This window comes from Meriones unguiculatus, chromosome 11, assembly GCF_030254825.1.
Source record: "Meriones unguiculatus strain TT.TT164.6M chromosome 11, Bangor_MerUng_6.1, whole genome shotgun sequence".
Classification (NCBI taxonomy): domain Eukaryota; kingdom Metazoa; phylum Chordata; class Mammalia; order Rodentia; family Muridae; genus Meriones; species Meriones unguiculatus.
In genome coordinates, this window is record NC_083359.1 from 5,644,389 (window position 1) to 5,664,482 (window position 20,094).

The 20,094-nt window shown below is 43.5% G+C and overlaps 1 protein-coding gene across 1 annotated transcript in view; it reads left to right on the forward strand.

The window, feature by feature from the left end:
- The window catches only part of Dnah9 (dynein axonemal heavy chain 9), a 311,392-nt gene that overhangs the window by 35,365 nt on the left and 255,933 nt on the right, over positions 1-20,094 (forward strand). The window contains exons 7-15 of the mRNA XM_060363494.1: positions 416-583; positions 3,392-3,508; positions 6,430-6,580; positions 7,960-8,074; positions 11,023-11,091; positions 12,672-12,798; positions 13,433-13,688; positions 14,686-14,927; positions 19,478-19,613. Coding sequence (XP_060219477.1) covers positions 416-583; positions 3,392-3,508; positions 6,430-6,580; positions 7,960-8,074; positions 11,023-11,091; positions 12,672-12,798; positions 13,433-13,688; positions 14,686-14,927; positions 19,478-19,613 — 1,381 coding nt within the window. The remainder of the gene's footprint in view (positions 1-415; positions 584-3,391; positions 3,509-6,429; positions 6,581-7,959; positions 8,075-11,022; positions 11,092-12,671; positions 12,799-13,432; positions 13,689-14,685; positions 14,928-19,477; positions 19,614-20,094) is intronic.

The window sequence follows — 20,094 nt, forward strand, 5'->3', positions numbered from 1 at the left end:
ATCCACTATTAAATGAGGCTGGCTTTGATCCTCCTGCTTCTGTCGCCACAGTGCCTGGAGTACAGGAATGAGTTACCATGTCTCACTTGACATTGGCTTTTTAAATTAAAATCCACACAAACTACACCAGTTATGATTATCTCTTGTAATTTGTAGGAGAACACAGAGGTGCTGAAGCATACATTCCAGGATTTCCTTGTTTATTCTGGTTTCTGTGAATGCACTTTTTCTGTACTTCTCTCTTCAGTGTGTTATGGAGTCTCAGCAGCCTGACCTAACAAGGCTAAAAATCTAACCAGACATTGCATTGTCCTAAGCAACCATCATCCCTGTAACTTCTATCTCTCCTCCATCTGGTGGTGAGGATGAGGGTTGTGATGACTCCTTTAACTGTTTTTTTGAACTGTCCTGATAGGGTCTTCTGAAGACAGCTTTGGATTTCAACAAGCTGGAGAAGCTTGAATTCAGCGGCATCAGAGGAAACACCCTGAGTCAGCAAGTACAGCAAATGCACAAGGAATTCGAGGAGATGTATAAGGTCTTCTTGGAGTGCTCCTATGACTGTCTGGACCCCCAGGGCATGGTAGGATTTGGATGGGCTGAATCACCTGCCCTGACTCCTTCTCAGCTGCCCCTAGCAGCAGCACCTAAGTATTTATGTGCTTTTTTTTTTCCCTCAAGAGCCTCCTTTGGCTGTTTGGTCCTAGTGGTTTTGTTATTTATTATTGGTGACAAGGGAAATTGTCACTCCTGTGTCATTAGAAAGATGCTAATTATTCTGTGTACAGTGAGATAAATCAGAAAGGGCCTCTCCCAACCACTGACTGTTCCAGACTAACGCTATCCTAGGGTTATTAGCATGGGAAGACAGGGGCAGTAGTGGCTACTTTTTTACTTCAAAGGCTTAAGCTGAGCAAAATAGACCAGTTACAAAGAGACAAATACTTCGTGAGCTCACTTAAACCTGGAATTTAATATCGTCAAATTGTCAGCACTACAGAGCTGACTAGGATGGATCCTGCCTGCACTGGGCTGAGAGGGAAGGAAATGGGAAGATCTGGTCAGTGACTACAAAGTGTCCTTGATGCAGGGTGAGTGGTTTCTACAGGTGTAATGCACAATGTGGTGATCATAGTTACTAACACTATATTTTGCATTTAAAATCTGCTGAGAGGTTAGTTATAAGGGCAAACACATACAGATGTTAGTTATATGAGGTGATGAATTCTTATGGATTTTAAATAAAAATTCATGCTAAGCCTACCAATCATGAGAGACCCGTTCCCTCCACTGCTTTGATCATTTCACAGTGTGTGCAGGTATCATCACTGCAAACCTTAAACACACCATTTTGCCAATTATACACACTGTTATACCAATTAGAAGGCTGCAAATAAACTCTGAGCTTTAAGTACAAACTACCGGGCATGTTGGTAGAAGTTTATCTGTGCCTCAGTGCTGGGCAGAGGAAGCGCACTCAAGATAATCAAAAGAATTTTCTAAGACTGGGCACAGAATCCAGGCCTCACCCACAGTCTCTGCAAAGTCAGGCATTAGAGGAGAACAGAGAACTTGCTACTAGGGGGAAAGAGAACATGATTCTCCCCAAAGAAAGGCAGGATTACAGAAAAAGAAATTATAACCCGGGGAGGAAAAGCAGAAAGTAGGGCGGGAATCTGTTCTGAGCTCATTCCATTTCCAGAGATCCTTGTTTGCCAGATCCAGGGGACAGGACTTAAGAAAATTCCATGAGTTGGAAGAATAAAAGAGAAACAAAGATATATTACAAAAAATAATGTATATGCATATATAATACATTGTACATATATTACATACATAATGTGTTTAAAACTGTATAAAATCTCATATTCCCATTTATTTTATATACTTTACATGTTTATGTATTATATATGCTTATATGTTATACACACACATATACTTTGATATGTATACAAAGTACATAGATGAAAGCATACCACAATACCACTATGCAACGTACTTAGAAAGTAGAAACACACTGGTTTTCTACTTTTATTTTTTCCTCTCTTCTAAAGATATGAACGTGGGAGCTGAGGAGATGGCTCAGTACCCAGGAGTGCTGGCTCTTGCACAGACCTGAGTTCAGCTGCCTACACCTACACTGGACAGTTTACAGCCACGCGTGGCTTCAGCCGTAAGAACCCTGACACCTTCTGCTGGCCTCTGCAGGCACCTGTGTGTGCACCCACAGCACACAGACAGGCTCTCACACATAAGTGACAATAAATAAGTCTTTAAAATGTAAAGTCAGAGTGCACATTACTATTGAAAAACAATGGTAATAAATAGTAACTTCAGACTACAGAGCTGAGCCATCCCAGTTTCCTTGGAATTCGCTACAGACTAAGAAGCGAGGCACATGTAAGGCTGCCAGATGAATGAACAATGATTAAAAGAGACTTACATTAAAAATATAATTGTTTACCTGCAGCTCAGATTTAACTGTGTACCCTGCATTTTTATTTGCTAAATTAAGAGACCTAAGAACAATGGCTAATTGCCATCTTAGCCAATTACGGTGTATTTGGAAGAAAGAGCAGGCATTTGTTTAATTAGTCAAGTTTCTGAGGATTATATTAATTTGGTTACTCTGAAAAAAAATGCATTTTGACTTGAAGGGAGGAAGCCACAAAGGTGGTGATGCTGGGGCTGTTGCTGCTGCAATAATCTTTAGGGTAGCAGGAGCTGACACTGTGGGCAGAAGAGAAGGGCACTCAGGAAGTAGAGGGCAGAGGAAGGCGAGTGGTTGTCAACTTTATGTTTCATTCAACTCTGCCATTTTGGCCAAAGTGTCATGTCCCCATGGCATCACAGTTTTGTCAACTTGACACACACCTAGACAATCCTAGGAAGAAGAAAGCTCAGCTGGAGAATTATATTGGCTTCATTATATCGGCCCCTGGACATGTCTATGGGCATTTTCTTGATGGTTCCTTGGTGTGGGAGGGCCCAGCCCACAGTGGGTGCTACCATCCCTAAGAAAGTAGGTCTTTTTCTGTATAATAAAGCTAAGCAAGCCAGAAGACCAAGCCAGCGAGCAGCTCTCCTTCAAGGCTTCTGCCTCAGTCCCTGCCCCCGAGTGTCTGCTTGAAGCCCCTGCTCCAACTGCCTTTAATGATGGCCTGTGATGTAGAAGTGTCAGTCAAATAAAGCTTTTCCTCCCCCGTGTTGGTTTTGGTCAGTGTTTTATATCACATAACAAAGGTGCAAACTAGGACGTGTGGTAAGGGTTAAAGAATTAAAGTGAATGTTTGGTATGACTGATTTCAGAGCAGAGGTTAGGGGCCAACACGGGTTGAGACTGGCTCTCAGGAAAACACAGTTTTCTTACATGCATGTGATGTCCCGTCAGGAATTTGAAAATGATGTCTGTGAATTTAACAAGAGAGTGGAAGATCTTGACCGGAGATTGGGGACTGTCTTAATTCACGCTCTTGATGATGCACCTGATGTGGAGCACGCCTTTAAGGTTGGTGCAAGCGCAGATGTTTCCCCAGTGTGCCCCTCTCAGTGTCATCAGACGATAGGTCTGATCTCATTTCTTCCTGCAAATGTTGTCCCCCCAGGGGGTCGGAGCAGTGAGCATATATAATTGAGCTTCTCAGTGTAAAAAAGCTTTGAATATGACATTGTTCTTTTTAGATGTCATGCATCCCTCAGTAAGGTACCATTCGGAGTGAAATGGTTCAGTGTGGTGACTATCTTGAAATGGTGGCTCAGAAGTACTGAGTCTTAACCACCAAGGCAAGGTTGACTCAGCCTTGAGCAAAGTATTTACCAAGAAGTGGCTTACTGGATCCAGGCACCAGTAGCTGGCATGGATTTTGCCCTGGTCCTGTTTCCCCCGTATCAGGTGGTAAGAAAAATAGAGAGAAGGTTCAGGATGGTGAGGGCATAAACAGCTACACAATCAAAATGCTGACGTAAGGCATAGGCCTCAGTAGGGTATGATAGGTCTCCTGTAAACTGGGCAGAGGCCTGATGCCTCAAGGGCGTGGTTTAGAAAGTCACAGGGAGGGCATTTTGGTTCATAAGAGAAAACATATTTCCATCAGTATTGCTAAAGATGAACTCAACTTCTAGAGAAGTTACATTTCTAGTCATTGAAAATGTCCAAACAGACACTGAATGATTTGTGGACAGCTGTCAAAGAGGCATAAACTGAATGGGCCAATCTATGCTATTCTAGAATGTTAAATAACCCAAATGGTCAGTCCATTTGCTGGTGTGTGTGTGTGTGTGTGTGTGTGTGTGTGTGTGTGGGGTGTGTTGTTATATTTAACAAACACCTGTTATTTAGTAACTCACTTGCCAAGACTTCAGAAATCCCTCTTCAAACATCAGAATGACCCTATGTGCCATTAACTGTTGTGACTTATTGGGACTAAACATGCAGATGTATTGTGATACTGTAATGCTGCTCACGTGCAGAAATTGCTCTCTCCCACCCTAGGAGTCTGCACCTGCTATTCTGACACTGTTCATGTGACACCCCGTGCTCATCTCTGCCACTCTACCCATATGACATTGTTGCATGATACTGCTCTGTGTCTAGAGGTGTCTTTGGAAATTCCTCTACCCAGGAAGGTGTTTGGGGTCTTTCTATTGCTCTTTGGATGCTCCCATCATGAAAATATATTTATCCAAGGAGGATATTTCTTATCTAAAGGTTTTTGAATGTACAGTTCTTGAAAACACATGGGATAATGGTTCTAGACAAAAGAAAAAGGCACCCTTTAGAGACTTGGCCCCAGTCCCAAAACATCTCGGTTTGTAGCCAGACTCTCAAAGTGCTCTCATAAAAACAGATTCCTTATCTAGCCCTAACTCATCTTAACAGCTCTTGGAAACTGCTGGGGGAACCATAGCCAGCCAGTCCCTTCTGCCTGTTCTGTTTCTCTCTTTTCGGTCATCTCACAAATAAGAAATTAAAACCTTTTCTTCCTCCTCCTTCACCCAGTACAAATGCTCCAGTGTTTATAAATTAATACAAATAAGTAGTTTTTAGGATTTGGGGAGCTGGCCAGAGAGATCACCTAACTCCATTTGCTCACCCCTGTTACCACCACACAATCATCTAACATGTAGTTTAGAAGTCATGGCCAGGGTGCAGGTCAAAGCCCTCAAGTGATGGCTATGGCCGTGGTTTCTCAGCTTCCTTGTCTGTATATCTCAATGGGAGGCCTGAGAAAAGCATTTCTTTTACAAAGCGTAAGGACCTGCATCCTTCCCTCTCTTCCTTCTTTTCTTGCTTCTTTTCTTTTTCTTTCTTTCTCTCTCTCTTCCTCTTTCTCTTTCTGTCCTTCCTTCCTTCCTTCCTTCCTTCCTTCCTTCCTTCCTTCCTTCCTTCCTTCTTTCTTTCTTTCTTTGGAATAGCTCTTGGAAAGCGTGTCGTTTAACAAGGTCATAGGCCAAGTTTGTCTATGCACTGCTGTCTGTTTTGAACCTCTAACTTGAAGTGTGAAGTAGAGATGAGAGCTCGTAATTCAGTGGCTCTCAAACTGGGTCATGACCCCCTTGGCAAACCTCTATCTTTAAAAATATTCACATTATGACATAACAGTAGCAAAATTACAGCTATAAAGTAGCAATGAAAATAATTTTATGATTGTGGGGTAACCACAACATGAGGAACTATATTAAAGAGTTGCAGGATTGGAAAGGCTGAGAAGCACTGTTATAGCAGAATGCAGATTTAGAACAGTAGTATATTTTCCAATATAGCTGAATCCCTATGTGGCTCAGCCTTGGGCAGTATCACAGTTAAGGACTCCCAATCCAGGTGTCATTAAAGCATTTCTCTTTTCTGTTGATTTAGGTGGCATAAGGGCTGGGCTTAATGTAGAGGAAAATATCTCAGATTGTCTGCATCATGCCAGTGATTGACAGGGCAGCTGACTCCTGAAACTTTCCTCTTCTATCTTTTACCATCACCACCTCCTCCCCCGCCGTCCCCATGTCATATCTTCTGTGTGCAGTTCAGTTTACCTCGCTGGTGTCTTTGGTTTCCCTTTAATTTAGATCCCTACAACAGAAGAAAACTTGGCAGATACTCATCAGGACAAAGGAAAGACTAGGTGTGGTGGAACAGATGAGTAACCCCAGTACTGTAGATGCTGAGGCAGGAGGATCATGAGTCTCAGGCCAAGCCTGGGCCACACAGGGAGAACTTCTCTCATAAAACCAATAATCCTGTGCTTCCCTTCAAATGTCTAAGAAGCCAAGAAAGGAGAAGGGCAAAGTTCCAGATATCCACACTCTGGTGGCACAGTTTTAGTTCTGCCATAACATATGTGTATCCCTCCTGTGCTGAGTCATCGAACAGGAGGCAGAATTTTTGCAAGCCTGAAAAGGTCACATGCATGTCCTTATCCTCTGCCCTCTCTACAGCTGCTAGACATCGCAGGACTCCTCCTTGAAAGACCCCTGATAGCACAGGTTGTGTCACACAAATATCTTTCCCTCATCCGATTGTTCAGTGCAGAACTGGACGCCGTGAGGGCCATCTACAGTCAGCGCATCCAGGAGGAGGCAGAACACGGTAGGGTGGTTGCCAGGTAGGAGGGCCATGTTCTGTTACTGGGGGTGGTGGTGGAATGCACTCATCTACTGTGTAACTATCCACACATGGATCCTATGATGTCCTCCGAGATCCACAAGCAGAGTCCTTTGGATGGGAATTCCAGATCATCTTGGGTGACTGTAGAGTTCACTGAACCCTACATTTCTCAGTGTGGGAGGCTGAGATTACCAGGGTGACCTAGACCAGTGCTATCTTGACCTCTAATAGTCAGCTGTGGCTCTGGCATGATGAGTGAGTTGATGGATCCCTGTTGCCAAGCTGGGTAACGGTCATCATAACTCAGTGTACATTTTGCATACCTGAAAAGAAATTTCTTGTCCCCTGCAGTGCCATAGCCACTATGCCTCTAGAGGAAGGGGTTGGCAGGAGCCTGAGAACTATCAGTTATTTTGCAGATATATGACTCAGTACCATCTCCTCCATCAACTCACCCTTGGGCCTACTGGCCACAGTCCTCCTTTAGTGACCATTCTCCTCATCCTGGATGGCATGTGGCTCACATGCTATGACCAACAGCCTTTCAGTGTTAATTATGTTTACCTCTCACCACACATACATAACTTTTATATAGTGAGGACTCAAGAAACATGTCTGAACTGGAAGTGAACTCATGTTTTGCTTTCAAACATGTAAGATAGAGTAGGAAGCTAATAATGACTGGAGATGTCACACCTCTGCAAAGGAGTTCATGGTGAGGTTAAGGGACTGTTCCCTCTCAGCTCCTATTGAGAGTTAGAAATAGCAGCAGACAGTGGGCAGTTTTAATTTTACAAGAGAAGCTGAATGGTTTTACCTATGGTTGAAATCTCACCTTTGTTAAATTGTGATAACTTTTTATATAAAAGTAAGTTCAATGTATGGACTAAGATCATAATGCACAGGCTGCTACATACTTCATAATCCATATGGCTTGTCTATTCATAAGCTAAATTCTCCAAGAAAATTTGGACTGTTATTAAGCAAGACAGATGCCAGCCCCATTTTACAAATGAGAAAAGTGAGTCCCAGAGAGATGAAATTATGTGTTTAAGGCAGCTGCCTCAACCCTCAGTGTTCAAGTAAAACTTTCTTGAGATGTCCTAAAAATAATTATGACCAGCTGCTAGGCAAATTCATCCAGGTTGACTAGGCTGGGGACCCATGTTCTCTGAACTGTTGTGGTCTCCCAGAGGTCTCTTTGGCAAGGAGTTTGACTCAGTTGTGGGCATTAGAAGTCAGTGGGTAGCTTCAGACTTGAAATAGGTGCAGCAATGTAGGGATAACTGGAGAAGGCTCTTATGGGGTGGAGGGAGCTGTGGGCTGTACCCTATCTTCAAGATAGTTGTTTGCGTCTCCAGGATTCTCTCCAGTACACAAGAACATGCCCGCTATGGCCGGGGGCATCCGCTGGGCACAGGAGCTGAGGCAACGCATCAAGAGTCCCTTCAGCAACTTCACACACATCCCGTACCCGTGAGTATCTGATTCTCGAGAGTCATCGGACACACACACACACACACACACACACACACACACACACACGCCTTGATAGGCTGTCCCACCCCCACGGGTTAAGAGGAAAGCTAACCAGGAGCTTCACACTCTAGGGAACTCCCCTTCTCCTCCTCCCCTGCCGACATTACTTTTTTGGAAAAGAACTCTCTGTGCCTCTGGAGCAGCTAGGAAATAAGGAGTGCTGGGTCTCTCTGTGTCTCTGGCAACCTCCGTTGGTGACTGATGGTAGCCAGGTTAGGGGTGTGAGCATACTTCATGACTGGGTCAGAAAGCAGAGCCTTTTTGAAGGCTCTCGGCTGCCAGCAATGTGTGAGGAGACACATTGTGCTTAGGATGCTTCCTGTGCGAGGACAAGCAGTCTTCCTCTGATCCCTCTCTATAGAAGATTCAGTCCTGTTCAAAGCACTTGGCATTGGCAAGTGCAACAAAGGCCAAGGATCTGGAAGCTGGCCATTGGCGTAACAGCTTTTCTTGGAGTCAGGACTACCCACAGAGACCCTGGGCTCAGGTAGCAAGATCAAATGTCTTTTAAGATGTGAGGCAGAGGCGTCTGTAGGGATCAGTCAGCACCTCACCCCAGTGTCACCAGCCAGACACGCAGTGCCAACATGAGCAGTCCTCCTTTGGAAAGGAGATGCTCTGCTCTGCTCTGCTCTGCTCTGCTCTGCTCTGCTCTGCTCTGCGTAAGCTTTTCATGCTGCCGGTGGAAAAACCAGGGAGAAAGAAGGAGGTGAATCCCCTCTGGTCCCAGAGACAGCCAAGAAATAACTGAGACATGAGAGAGGCATCTGGGCTTTCAGTTTCCAGCCCAGAGTTCCTTTCAATGTTCTCCAGCCATGGAGAATCTGACCAGGAGTAGGGCTGAGGCCCCGGCCTCATAGACATGGCCCTTAAAGCAGTGGTCCTCAACCTGTTGGTTGTGACCCCCTCAGGGTGGGGGATGTCACATGACCCTTCACAAGGGTTGCATATCAGATATCCCTCCTATCAAATACTGACGTTCTGGTTCATAACAGTAGCAAAATTACAGTTATGAAGTAGCAGTGGAAATAATTTTGTGGTTGGGGGCATCACCATGACATGAGAAACTGTATTAAAGGGTTGCGGCACTAGCAAGGTTGAGAACTACTGCCTTAAAGAAAAAAAAAAACAAAAACCCATGCAAGAGGGAGTCAAAGCTGCTTCCAGGCGTGGGAACTGCATAGCTGTCATAGGAAGCAAACTCTGAAATATGTGCAGAGACTACAAAGGATGCTCTCAGCAACAGAAGCTAAAGGGCTTAGGGAACAGGGCCGGATGCTTAATGGAACTCCCGATTGGCTGTATCAGAGGCTTCCGTGGGTCCTGCAAGGAGCACAGCTCCCGAGAGGCACCCAGGCTGGGTGTCCCCCACCACAGCCAGTTCTTAGCCCAGTCCAAGAAATCCAGTGCCCTCTTCTGGCTCCACAGATACCAGTGCACAGACACACATTCGGAACACTCCTGTGCATGAATAAAACAAGAAGAGAGAATGCTGTGGTCTCCTGCCACAAAGTGAAAGGGAAGAGTCATTGTATTGCTCTCTCATGCCTCTGGGCAGCATGGCCCGACAGACACCTTGCAAAGTAAACCTCTTGCACCTCTGCCTTAGTCCCTCCAGATCTGAATCTGAGATTAGGATCTCACTGTGAGACCTGTAGACATCCTGCTGCATGTGAGGGAATTAGGAAATAGGAGGTGCAAGCCATGTGCCTGGTCTGGAGCTCTCTGCCATATGGCTGCTCATTCAGCACAAACAGGAACGACGCAATCCAGTGCTTTTTCTGCAGGAGTGAGGGTTTGTGGAAGGCTCCAGGGAGCCTGTGAAGAAACCTGTGCTGGCCTAAGGAAAAAGCAGATGTTAAAAATCTCGCAATAAGCTGCCTCGTTTTGTTAGCAGGACAAGCAGAAACAGACTCCATGCAGTTAGTGTGAAGATATTTGAAAATTAAAGAGAGTTCACCTGTTTTCCCAGGAGCCAGGTGGTTAGTTACTGTTACAGCCAGTGTCAAGAGCCGGGGCAAGAATTGTGGGTAACAGCACTGCAGGGTAGATGCTCCTTCGCTCTTCTGTGGTCCTCAGCATCCTGATAGAAGCCTCTGCACATGTGAGTGTGAGAGAGAGAAAACGGTGTTTGTGGATGCATCTCTGTGTGCATGTGGGTGGGGTCTCATATAAACGTGTTAAGGAGTTTCAATGTTTCCGACCAAGTGTCTTAGATGAATGTTAGAAACCTCTCTGAACCTTCTAGTGAAAGGGAGTCTGTCTTTCTGTCCATCTGTCTGCTATCTATCTACTATCTGTCTATTATCATCTATCTATTACCTACATATTATTATATAAAGCATTGTTTTATGCACATAAACATATACCTAATGTTATTAATGTTATGTGGATAATTTTTTTCTTCACACAGGGAAACAGTATCACCTAGATTTTTCCTTACTTCCTCAACTTTCTTTTTATGTATGTTTTGGGAAGCTGCACCTACCTGGTCTTATATGACCGTCTTAGCCAGGAAAGCAGTTGGTGGAAACACGGGCAACAGAGAGCACGCTGTCCCTGTCATCTGGGTACTGCCCAGAATTATAGGAAGTACAGATGCCCCCTAGTGGCCTGTGGAGGATGTTCAAGTGGGAGAATTCAATCTCTCAATGGCCTTTGAAAACTAGCCCAAGAAACTGTTCCATCCCTGGTTTGCTTGCGTTTTGTTATTGCTTTGTTATTTCTTGAGATGCATAGAATCCCTATATGGGAGTCATGATTCTCCTGCCTCGGTCTCCTGAGTATCAATACCTTCTCAGTAGCTCGCAGTGTATTCATTAGATGGTAATATTTTCTTCTTCTAATTGTATGTCTTTTTCTTCCCCTTTCTTGTGAACTGATAGGTGCTTGCAATCTGCTGAAGGAAAGCGAATGGTACAAAAATACGAAGATTTGCTCTCCCTGTTAGAAGAGTAAGGAGCTTCTGGGATTGCATCGTCCTGCAGACTGCCCCACCCCACACCCTTATGTCCACATTCCCAGCCCCCCTCCCCGCCACAACCCCACAACCCGATGCCTCCACATGCCCACATCCCCACACCCACACCCCACTCTCAGAGCCTTTTGCTGTCCATAGGGCAGATTCCATATCGTCTCTGGAATCTCACTGTGTGGTTTATGATATAGCCCAGCTATTTGGGAGTACAGTAGATCAGGACTCTGAGAACAAGTCTTTGGGGGAGTGTGGCTCTACTCTGGTACAAATTTGTTCCCTGTGTCACTTTTCTGGGTCTGTAAACCTTGCAGAGGGGAGTGTGATGCCAGACATACGTGGTACTCTGAGAGGTCTGAAATTGCAGTCGCTGCTCAGTGAACAGAAAGCAATAGTTTATACTGCAGGGGTGAGACTAAGTCTCAAAATATGTCCTCCACCCTTTTAGAGAGAATGCGTAAGAATAAGATTCACACACGGGCCCATAATGATTCCTGCTCTGGAGCCCAGCGAATCTTTTAGAGGATCGGGGTCTACAGGCACCTCCTCCAACAACGCCTGACTTCTGCCTCTGCCGCTGCTCTTTCTCCTGGTTCCAGAGAGTAGGGTATAGGCATAAAAGCTCAGATCCTAATACTGCTTGCCATTGGGTTAGACAAATGAACTGGTGGCCCCTCTATGTGCCAAGTGTATCTTCTCTTCCTTGTCTCCATCAGTGGACTCTTCTCAGAAAACTAGATCCAGCCTGAACTACTGCAGTAGCTTCCAAAAGCCCTCCCGCCTCCTTGCTGGTGTCTCTTGATGCACACACTAGCCAAATCCAATAACGTCACCATAGCCACAACAACTGAAAAACCTCCCAGAGTTACCACTGTTTCCCAAGGCTTGCTTCCCTCCAGCCTCAGAGGTGCCTTCCATGCTTCATTCCCAGTTGGTCAGGCTGTTCCTCACTTTCACATCTTCTGACGGGAATCATCACTCCACCTCTGCTTAGCCACGAGACTGAGTCAAGAATTGCTTCACCATCTCTCCCAAGGGGCTTTTCTGATCTCCTTATCCCCTTCTAGTTCTTTGCCTCTCTCATCACAGTCCTGACACCCATGACAAGTCTCCAAGATCAAATTTGCCTTACTGTGTTATTTATAATGATCCTCCTCTGGTCCCCACCCCCTTAGTTGTATTTAACATGAGTTATTAATTCATTGATTTATCCTCCAAGCTCAGCACATGGCATGCCCCTAAGTCAATGTGTGATGACTGAATAATGAATTCCATGAGCTACCCGAAGGTTAGTGTGAGAATGGTTGTGACCAATATTTTCTCTGTATGTCTCTGGAGCCACCATGACTTTGCATCTCACCCCAAAGATCACTGAAATCTTGCTACTCTCTTCTGATTACAGTGGTCCCACCTCTAAAGACTGGTGGGCACCTGGAGGCGCTGGCTCAGACTGGCTGGATCAGATGCTAGTTTCTTCTCCAGTTCATACTAGAGAGCAGGACCAGAAGCTGGGGCTTCATGGCATGTGTAGGAGGTGGCTGTTGTCTCTGCTTGTTACAGGTATGAGAGAAGGCTTTATGAGGAATGGTGTCAGACAGTGTCCGAGAAGTCACAGTACAATCTATCCCTACCGCTTCTGCATCGAGACCCCAACACAAAGCAGCTCTCTGTCAACTTTAACCCACAGGTCAGCTGGGTGATAGTCACATCCACTGGGGTTCCAGAAGTAGTCACTTAACTTCAGTGATTTCACGGATCAAGCAGCTTTTTAAAAGATTTTCCAAAAACTACTCGAATGAACTTAAATCCTGCACTCTTGTGAAGGGATAGAGTTTAGGTTAGAATATTTTCTTAAATTATTCGTGTTCATCATCTCTCTCTGGGGTTGATCAATGCATTTGGTCTTGCACAAAGGGGAATAAGGCATGAGTTGCATAAGGAACAGGGACACTCCCTCAGAAACACGTTGTTAAATGACTTTGCCATTGTACAAACATCATAAAGTGTGTGTATACAAGGAAAAAGAGCTCTGATGCCACTAGAGAATATGAGCTTATGGACCAGTGGCTTCTTGCTCTGTATCTCCTCCTCTTGCTCTTACACCTTATACTTCTGTTCATCCTTACGCCCTCTAAGTTATCCTATCTCTGTGGAACACTTACTCTTCCTTCCCCGATGCTATATGCAAGGAACTGATGGGGACAGAGGTCAATAGGACGCTCAAGACCTTTAGGTCCCCAAGACTCTTGGATCCTTCCTGGACACAACTGCATTCTTGCTGATCCTGAGCAAATGCCACTTACGTTTGCCTCTTTCCTCAGCTGACTTCAGTGTTGAAAGAAATGAGCTATCTGCAGCCCACTGAGGTGAAACCCGTCCCAGAGACAGCAGCAGCCATATTCTCCTCCAGGGAATTCTATCGGCAGCTTGTGGCCAACTTGGAGTTGATGGCAAGTTGGTACAACAAGGTTATAAAAACCCTGCTGGAAGTGGAATTTCCACTAGTGGAGGGAGAACTGCTGAATATCGATCTCCGCCTGAGAGCTGCTGAGGAGACTCTGAGCTGGAAAACAGAAGGTAAGGGCTAACAGCTTCAGCAAGAAAAGACCCAGTGATGCTGAAAGACCCCTCATTATCTACCCATGACCTGATCTGGGTTGGAAACACAAAGCCAGCTTCTTGTCACACACCTACCCAAGCTGGGAACCATGGGGAGCTGATTTTCCTCCTCCTCCTCTTGGCATTTGATTTGCCAGTTAAGAAACCTCTATAGCCTGTACCTTGAGAGGCTCAGAGGTTGCTATGGTGCTCCCATGTTCTCCTGCCTATACTGGGCACTTCATAAATGAGGACTCTGATTGCTATCATTGCTGTTTGGTTTGTTAAGCTAGGATAGGAGCACAGTAAAGAAGAAAACAGCACATTTACTGCTCTGCAGACAAAGAGGAATGTGCAGTATATAACACATGCTCTCTGTCATCACAGAGATCACTTTTGTGGGGGGCAGAAGACATATGTATAACTCAAATCATGTAAGACTGCCATGATCTTTTAAAATCCATTATACAGTTTAAAATAAAGTGTAAAGAATTATGGAGTATGGAAGACAATTAACAGTAATGTCCTTAAAAACTCTAGAGTTCTAAAATAAGATCTTAGTCAATCCATGAAAGTTCCAGAATATTCCATCAAACATGTTAGCGCTTTACCCAGTGTATGAAAGAGGATAACATTTTCAACATACAACACATTGCAACTTGTTCTAAACAAAACATAATTTATCCAAGTAAATTATCAAATTAATCTGCTATTCCCTAGCAACTATGATAATTCCTGTGTGCTTGGTAGCTAAGTATCTTCTTGTTTGCCTTCCTCTATAATTAGAATTCTGGGAAGGGCTGGCTTTTTAAATATAACCAGGAAGGACTGGACTGTATTGATAATGAAGCAACCTGTGCAGAAAAGTCTCCTAAAGCCTGTAGGCATAAATTCCCATCATTCATAGCACACAGCCATTCAAGCTTTGCCACCACCATGCATCATTTCAGTTAATTCTATTTCTTTTGGGGAATAGGCATTTGGGATTATGCCATGCAAATAACCAATAGCATTCATGACCTGGAACAAAGAATTCAGAAGACAAAAGACAATGTGGAAGAGATCCAAAGCATCATGAAAACATGGGTATCTCCCATATTTAAGAGAAAAGATGGGAAAAAAGAATGTCCTCTTTCTCTGGATGACCAGCAGGATCGCATGGAAAAATATTACACTCTCATCAGGGAATCTGGCCTTAAGATTCACACTCTTATTCAGGTAACAACCAGCCTCTTAGACACTATATTTGCATGCTAAAGAGGAATCTGTACATTAGAATAATCAATAGATGCTCAGTCTTCTTTAGACTAATAGTAAAGTAGCTAAAGCTAATAGATAATAGGGGCCCCAAATCAAGGTGTCGTATTAACACTGTCAAAATTAACTCTAGTCTCATGGCTAACTCTCCAAACTAGAATAACAAAGCAGAATCCTAAATCATCCACAGCACTAGCCCCACCCTCTCCCTGCCCACACAGCCTGGTGGGGCTCTAGAGCATTATCCTGATGACCTACCTCTGAAGGGCCCAGAGAGATGAGAGACTGCAATGGCATCCCTGGCTTTGATCAGAAGAAGAAAGAATTCACAGGCCACAGTTAACACAGCAAGGCTTTTTGCCCTGTACTATGGTCTGGGCAGCCTCGTGTCCCACCATCAACAACAAAGCTTCCCTGTGAACGTGGGGAAGGATATAAATGCCCACTGGCCCCAACAACACTGAAAAAGCCATAGACACTGTCTGACAGCTTGACCCATGCCGGAACTCAGGAATAAATCACTGTCCTATATGGGCTTCAGCATAATTAAGATGTCAAGTCATAAATGTTAATGATGACCAATTAAATGAAGGAGAATGTCCTAAATTTTTCCTTTGAAACTCTTTTACTTGATTGTTTAAACATGGTCTGGTCCTAGATTCAGTAATTTTAGGATGTACTGTTCATGTTTGTTTGTTTGTTTTTCTAGATTCACAGGATAGAAACTTGGTGTCTTGACATTAGGCCTTTCTTTCTTCCTTTGATGATACCTCTTTGTCAGTGTGTTGTCTTCATGCCACAGTCTTGACCTGCCTCATCTTACCATTGGCTTCAAATATTTCCCTTCCTTCACTTTGTTAAGTCAATGGACATTTAGGAATGTGTTTTCTAATTTCCTCACATTTGGGCCATCTCTGCATATCTTAATGGAATTAATATCTAATTTAACTTTACGGTTAGAGAGATACTTGGAATTAACTGAAACTTTCTTTACATCCTAGACAATAGCACATCTTGGAGAGTATTTCTTGGGCATTGACAACAATGTCTGTGCTTCTGTTTTAGGTGTGGTATTCTTTGAATCAATGTGATGGTGCTGTTAGGATCTTTAGGATGCTTTCTGCTCTTGTTTATCTAGTTTTTCTATCAATTGCTGTATGTAGAATATTAAAATCTCTGTGATTTTAGGTTTGTCTATCTAATCTTTGAGTTCTGTCAAAGTTTTTCATCATGGATGTGAGCTCTGTTGGCACATGCACACTTACAATTTACACTGATCATAACTCCCTGATGAACTGGCTATTCATGAACCAACATTGTGAAAGTCCTTCTTGATTTCCAATAACAATCCTTCATCTTGATGTCTGCCTTTTTATGATAATAATGTAACTTTTCCCTCCTGATTCATTATTCCTAGTATTTGCATTGTTCATCTCCCCATACTTTTACCTTCACCCTACTTATTTCTCTACAGTCAAAAGTTTTCCATTTGTAACCACTATATAGTAAAAACATTTATAACGTTTTTATATTTAAAAATGTGTGTATGCATATGTCTGTGTGTAGGTGTGTGCATCTGTCAGTGCAGGTGTCTAGAGAGTCTAGAGATGGTACTGGATTCCCAGATGCTGGAGATGGATCCCAAGATGCTGGAGTTACAGGTGGTTGTGAGCCACCTGGAGTGGATGCTGAGAACCCAACTCAGGTCTTCTGTGAGAAAAGTATGTGCTCTTAACTGTTGGGTTGTCTCTGTAGGCCCAAGAAAAGTATTTTTATCACCAACAATTACACATTTTAATTAAAGTGTTTTGTACAATATAGATATAATGGAGTTTAATTCTGCTATTTTCCCACTTTTTTTTTCTTCCCCTCTGCTTTTCAGTGCCATATCCCTGGGGGTTCACATGTAATTTTCAGCATCCTTTTGACAGCTCTGTTGCTGTATCAGGTTTTCATTTCTAGGGGCTGATCTAGGTTTCAGCTCAGTTTTATCCTGAGTTTTATCCTTGGACAGTGCAAGTCCACTTAACTGCCCCACCCCCTACCTGGTGAGCTTGGATGGTCCATTCAACACAATGTTCATTCACCGAGGGAGGGACTTTCAAAGAGAAATGATCTCATTAGTTTGGTCTGTGAGCAAGCCTGTGAGGAACTTTGTTAATGGGGTTATTGGAGGTAGGAAGGCCCACCCTGAATGTGGTTGGCTCAAGTTGCACAGTCTGGGTTCTGGATGGCATGCATCTTAGAGAGCAAGCAAGCACTGATTCATGGTTCTGTACTTGACTGTGAGTGTCTTCCTGATTCAGGTATCTGCTGCCTCGATTTCCACACAAAGATGGACCAGAATTATGAGATTAAAAACCACCTCTTTGTCCATTAAGTTTGTTTTGTGTTAGGGGGTTGGATGGCATGGGTGGTGTATGTGGGGGGTTGTCTTTTGTTGCTGGGATTTTGGGGGGATTGTTTGAGAGGTTTGGGGGGTAGGATATTCTATCGCAGCAATAAAAAACAAAACTAAGATTCTCTCATTATATGGCATCTATGTCACATCAATATCTGAAACAGTAAAATAGTAGCACGCTCAGTCATTAATATATTACATACTGCTAGACTAGACTTTTTATTAAAATTTTAAGAGAAAAAGAAATTAAAGTAGGAGGAAGACTTCTGGAGGAGAAGAAGGTGTCAAAGGAGTGGGAGAGAAATGAGAGAGATCAATGAGAAGTGGGTATATTAAAATACATTATGCACATTTTCAAAATTTTCAAAAGCAAATACAAATTTAAGAAACAATAGAGAAATGCATTAATGACTAAATTATAAGTGATTCATCTATCTTCTTTATAAAAATAGCTTGGAAATATTGATCGTGTTCTCTTTTTACCCACACATATGCCATAGTCATGTTTTTAATTCTTTTCTGTAGATCTGTGTTTTGTCTGCATTTGTTTCTCTTAGACCTAACGAATCTTCTTTGGTCACCTAGAGTTCAGGCCTAATGTTGACATTTTCTCAGCTTTGAGTGAAACATGTTCTGACTTCACCTGGTTTAGGAAGGGCAGTGTCACTGTTCACAGAATCCTATGCAGTCTTGTTTCATTTGCTGTGCTGTTGCTTGGTCTTCATCCCCACACTGTGTTCTTTGCTTCTCTGTGATATATTGCCTCTTCTCAAGTTGCTTTTGAGAGAAGCTTAATCTTTTCTCAGTTTTCATTGCATGTGCCTAAGTGGATTTTCATTACACTCAACCCACTTGGAGTCTGCAAGCTCTTTGGATCTTCTCTTCACCAGATTTGAGACTATATTTCAGGTTCCTTAGTGGTCTAGTCTGTTGTTGTTTTGGTTTTAGAGATGGAATCTCCCTCTTTAACCCAGACTGTCTTTGGAGTCATGATCCTCCTGTCTCAGTCTACAATTAGGATTATAGATATGTGCAGTAGAAGCTTGGCTTACGTGTTCATTGTACAGCTACAATGGTCTTGTCCAATAATTCCAAAACCTGCTCTATTTTCTAAGTCTGACTCTTTTCTTAGAGAAACAGAAGTTTGTCGCATAAAATAAGCCTAACAGTTACTTAGTGTAGAAACATACATCTTAACACCTGCGAGCCACAGCACATCATAGCGTATTACAATTTGCATAATGATGGGTTTAAAGTCATTAAGGAAACCTTAAATCTACTTAGGATGGAAAGGCGTTGGTAATACATCTTAAAAATTTTAGAATTGTGTCACTTAAAAACAGGATCGTGAAATCATTAAGCCCCGGCAGGATCTATAACATGGTAGTGTTTCCTCAAGGGGTAAATGTGAGTCATTTAAGAGTGTCACCTCTCCAGATTACCTACTGCCTTTGCTGAAAACATCGGTTCCCTAGAAAGAAGCTCTAAAGTCATCATGAAAATAATGAAAAGCTGATGGAAGTCTGTGCTGAGAATCATTGAGCACTTAGGTTCCCTCTCCTTGATATCCAAACCTTGTTACCATGGTGATACTTAGGGTACCCCAGGTTATTGTTGAGGAGAGAGGGGATTTCTTATATGGTTTTTTTTTCTAAATCACTCAGTGTAATGAGAGGCCTTTAATTAATATCACGTGCCAACCACAGAGCACAGCCCATTTCCAAGGATTAACTAGGAAATATTGTGCATCCTTGCATCCTGGTCATCCCGCCTGCTCTTCCCCCTGCTCTGATGTGTCCCCTCAGCAGTCTGAGAAGTGAGAGTTGGCAAAGCACGCATGTATGCTGCATTCCTCAGCATTCCCCCTGAGAAGCCAACCAGACCCTATCTTCCATCTTCAGGGACAGACGGGAGCCCACATTTCCTTCATGGGATTTATGCTCCTTTCGATTGATGGCTATCTCCATCTGACAGAGCAGGCTGCGAGAACATGCAACAGCAAAGTCTTTGCAGAGAGCTTTGTGTGTGTGTGTGCACTCCTATTGGTAATGGTTTTGCCAGTTTTCTGTTGTTAAACATGGCTTATACCGTATCTTTTTTTCTTCTGTAGGAAAACCAGGTTCTGTTTGCATCAGACCCAGAATCCAGCATCTGGAAGACTTATGTTAACTACATTGATTCTATGTTGTTGGACGGATTCTTTCATGCCATTGAGTGTTCTCTCAAATATCTCCTGGAAAATACTGGTAGCTACCAGCTGATGGCTATGGGCTATGACTGGGCAGATAGCAGCAGTATTCTCTGCTGTATTAGACTAAAGTATAGTTGTGTTGGGGTATTTTATGGGTGATGCAGAATAAACTAGCAAAGGATGGTTTAAATAGAAAGGACTCATGATTATGAACTCATGACACGGCAGGCTATAATATCATAAGGCCGGGTAGCAAAAGAGAAATGAGAATGGCACCAAAATCAAGGTCTAGGAGAGGAGTGGTTGCAGCTGGAGCAAAGGGAAGTGGTCGCTAAGGACAGCTTCCTTAACACTTGACTCAGGCAGATAGGAGGGGAATTCTGAGCCTTCAGATTCTACGTGGTCCATCTCTGTGGCCTTTGGGGAACACGGAAGGTTTGAAGTTGCCAAGTAAAGTGGGGGAAATGGGATTATGTGTAAAAATGAGACAAGAAGCAAGGGAGAAGAGAGCTCTCAGAAGGAAGAGAAATGTTAAG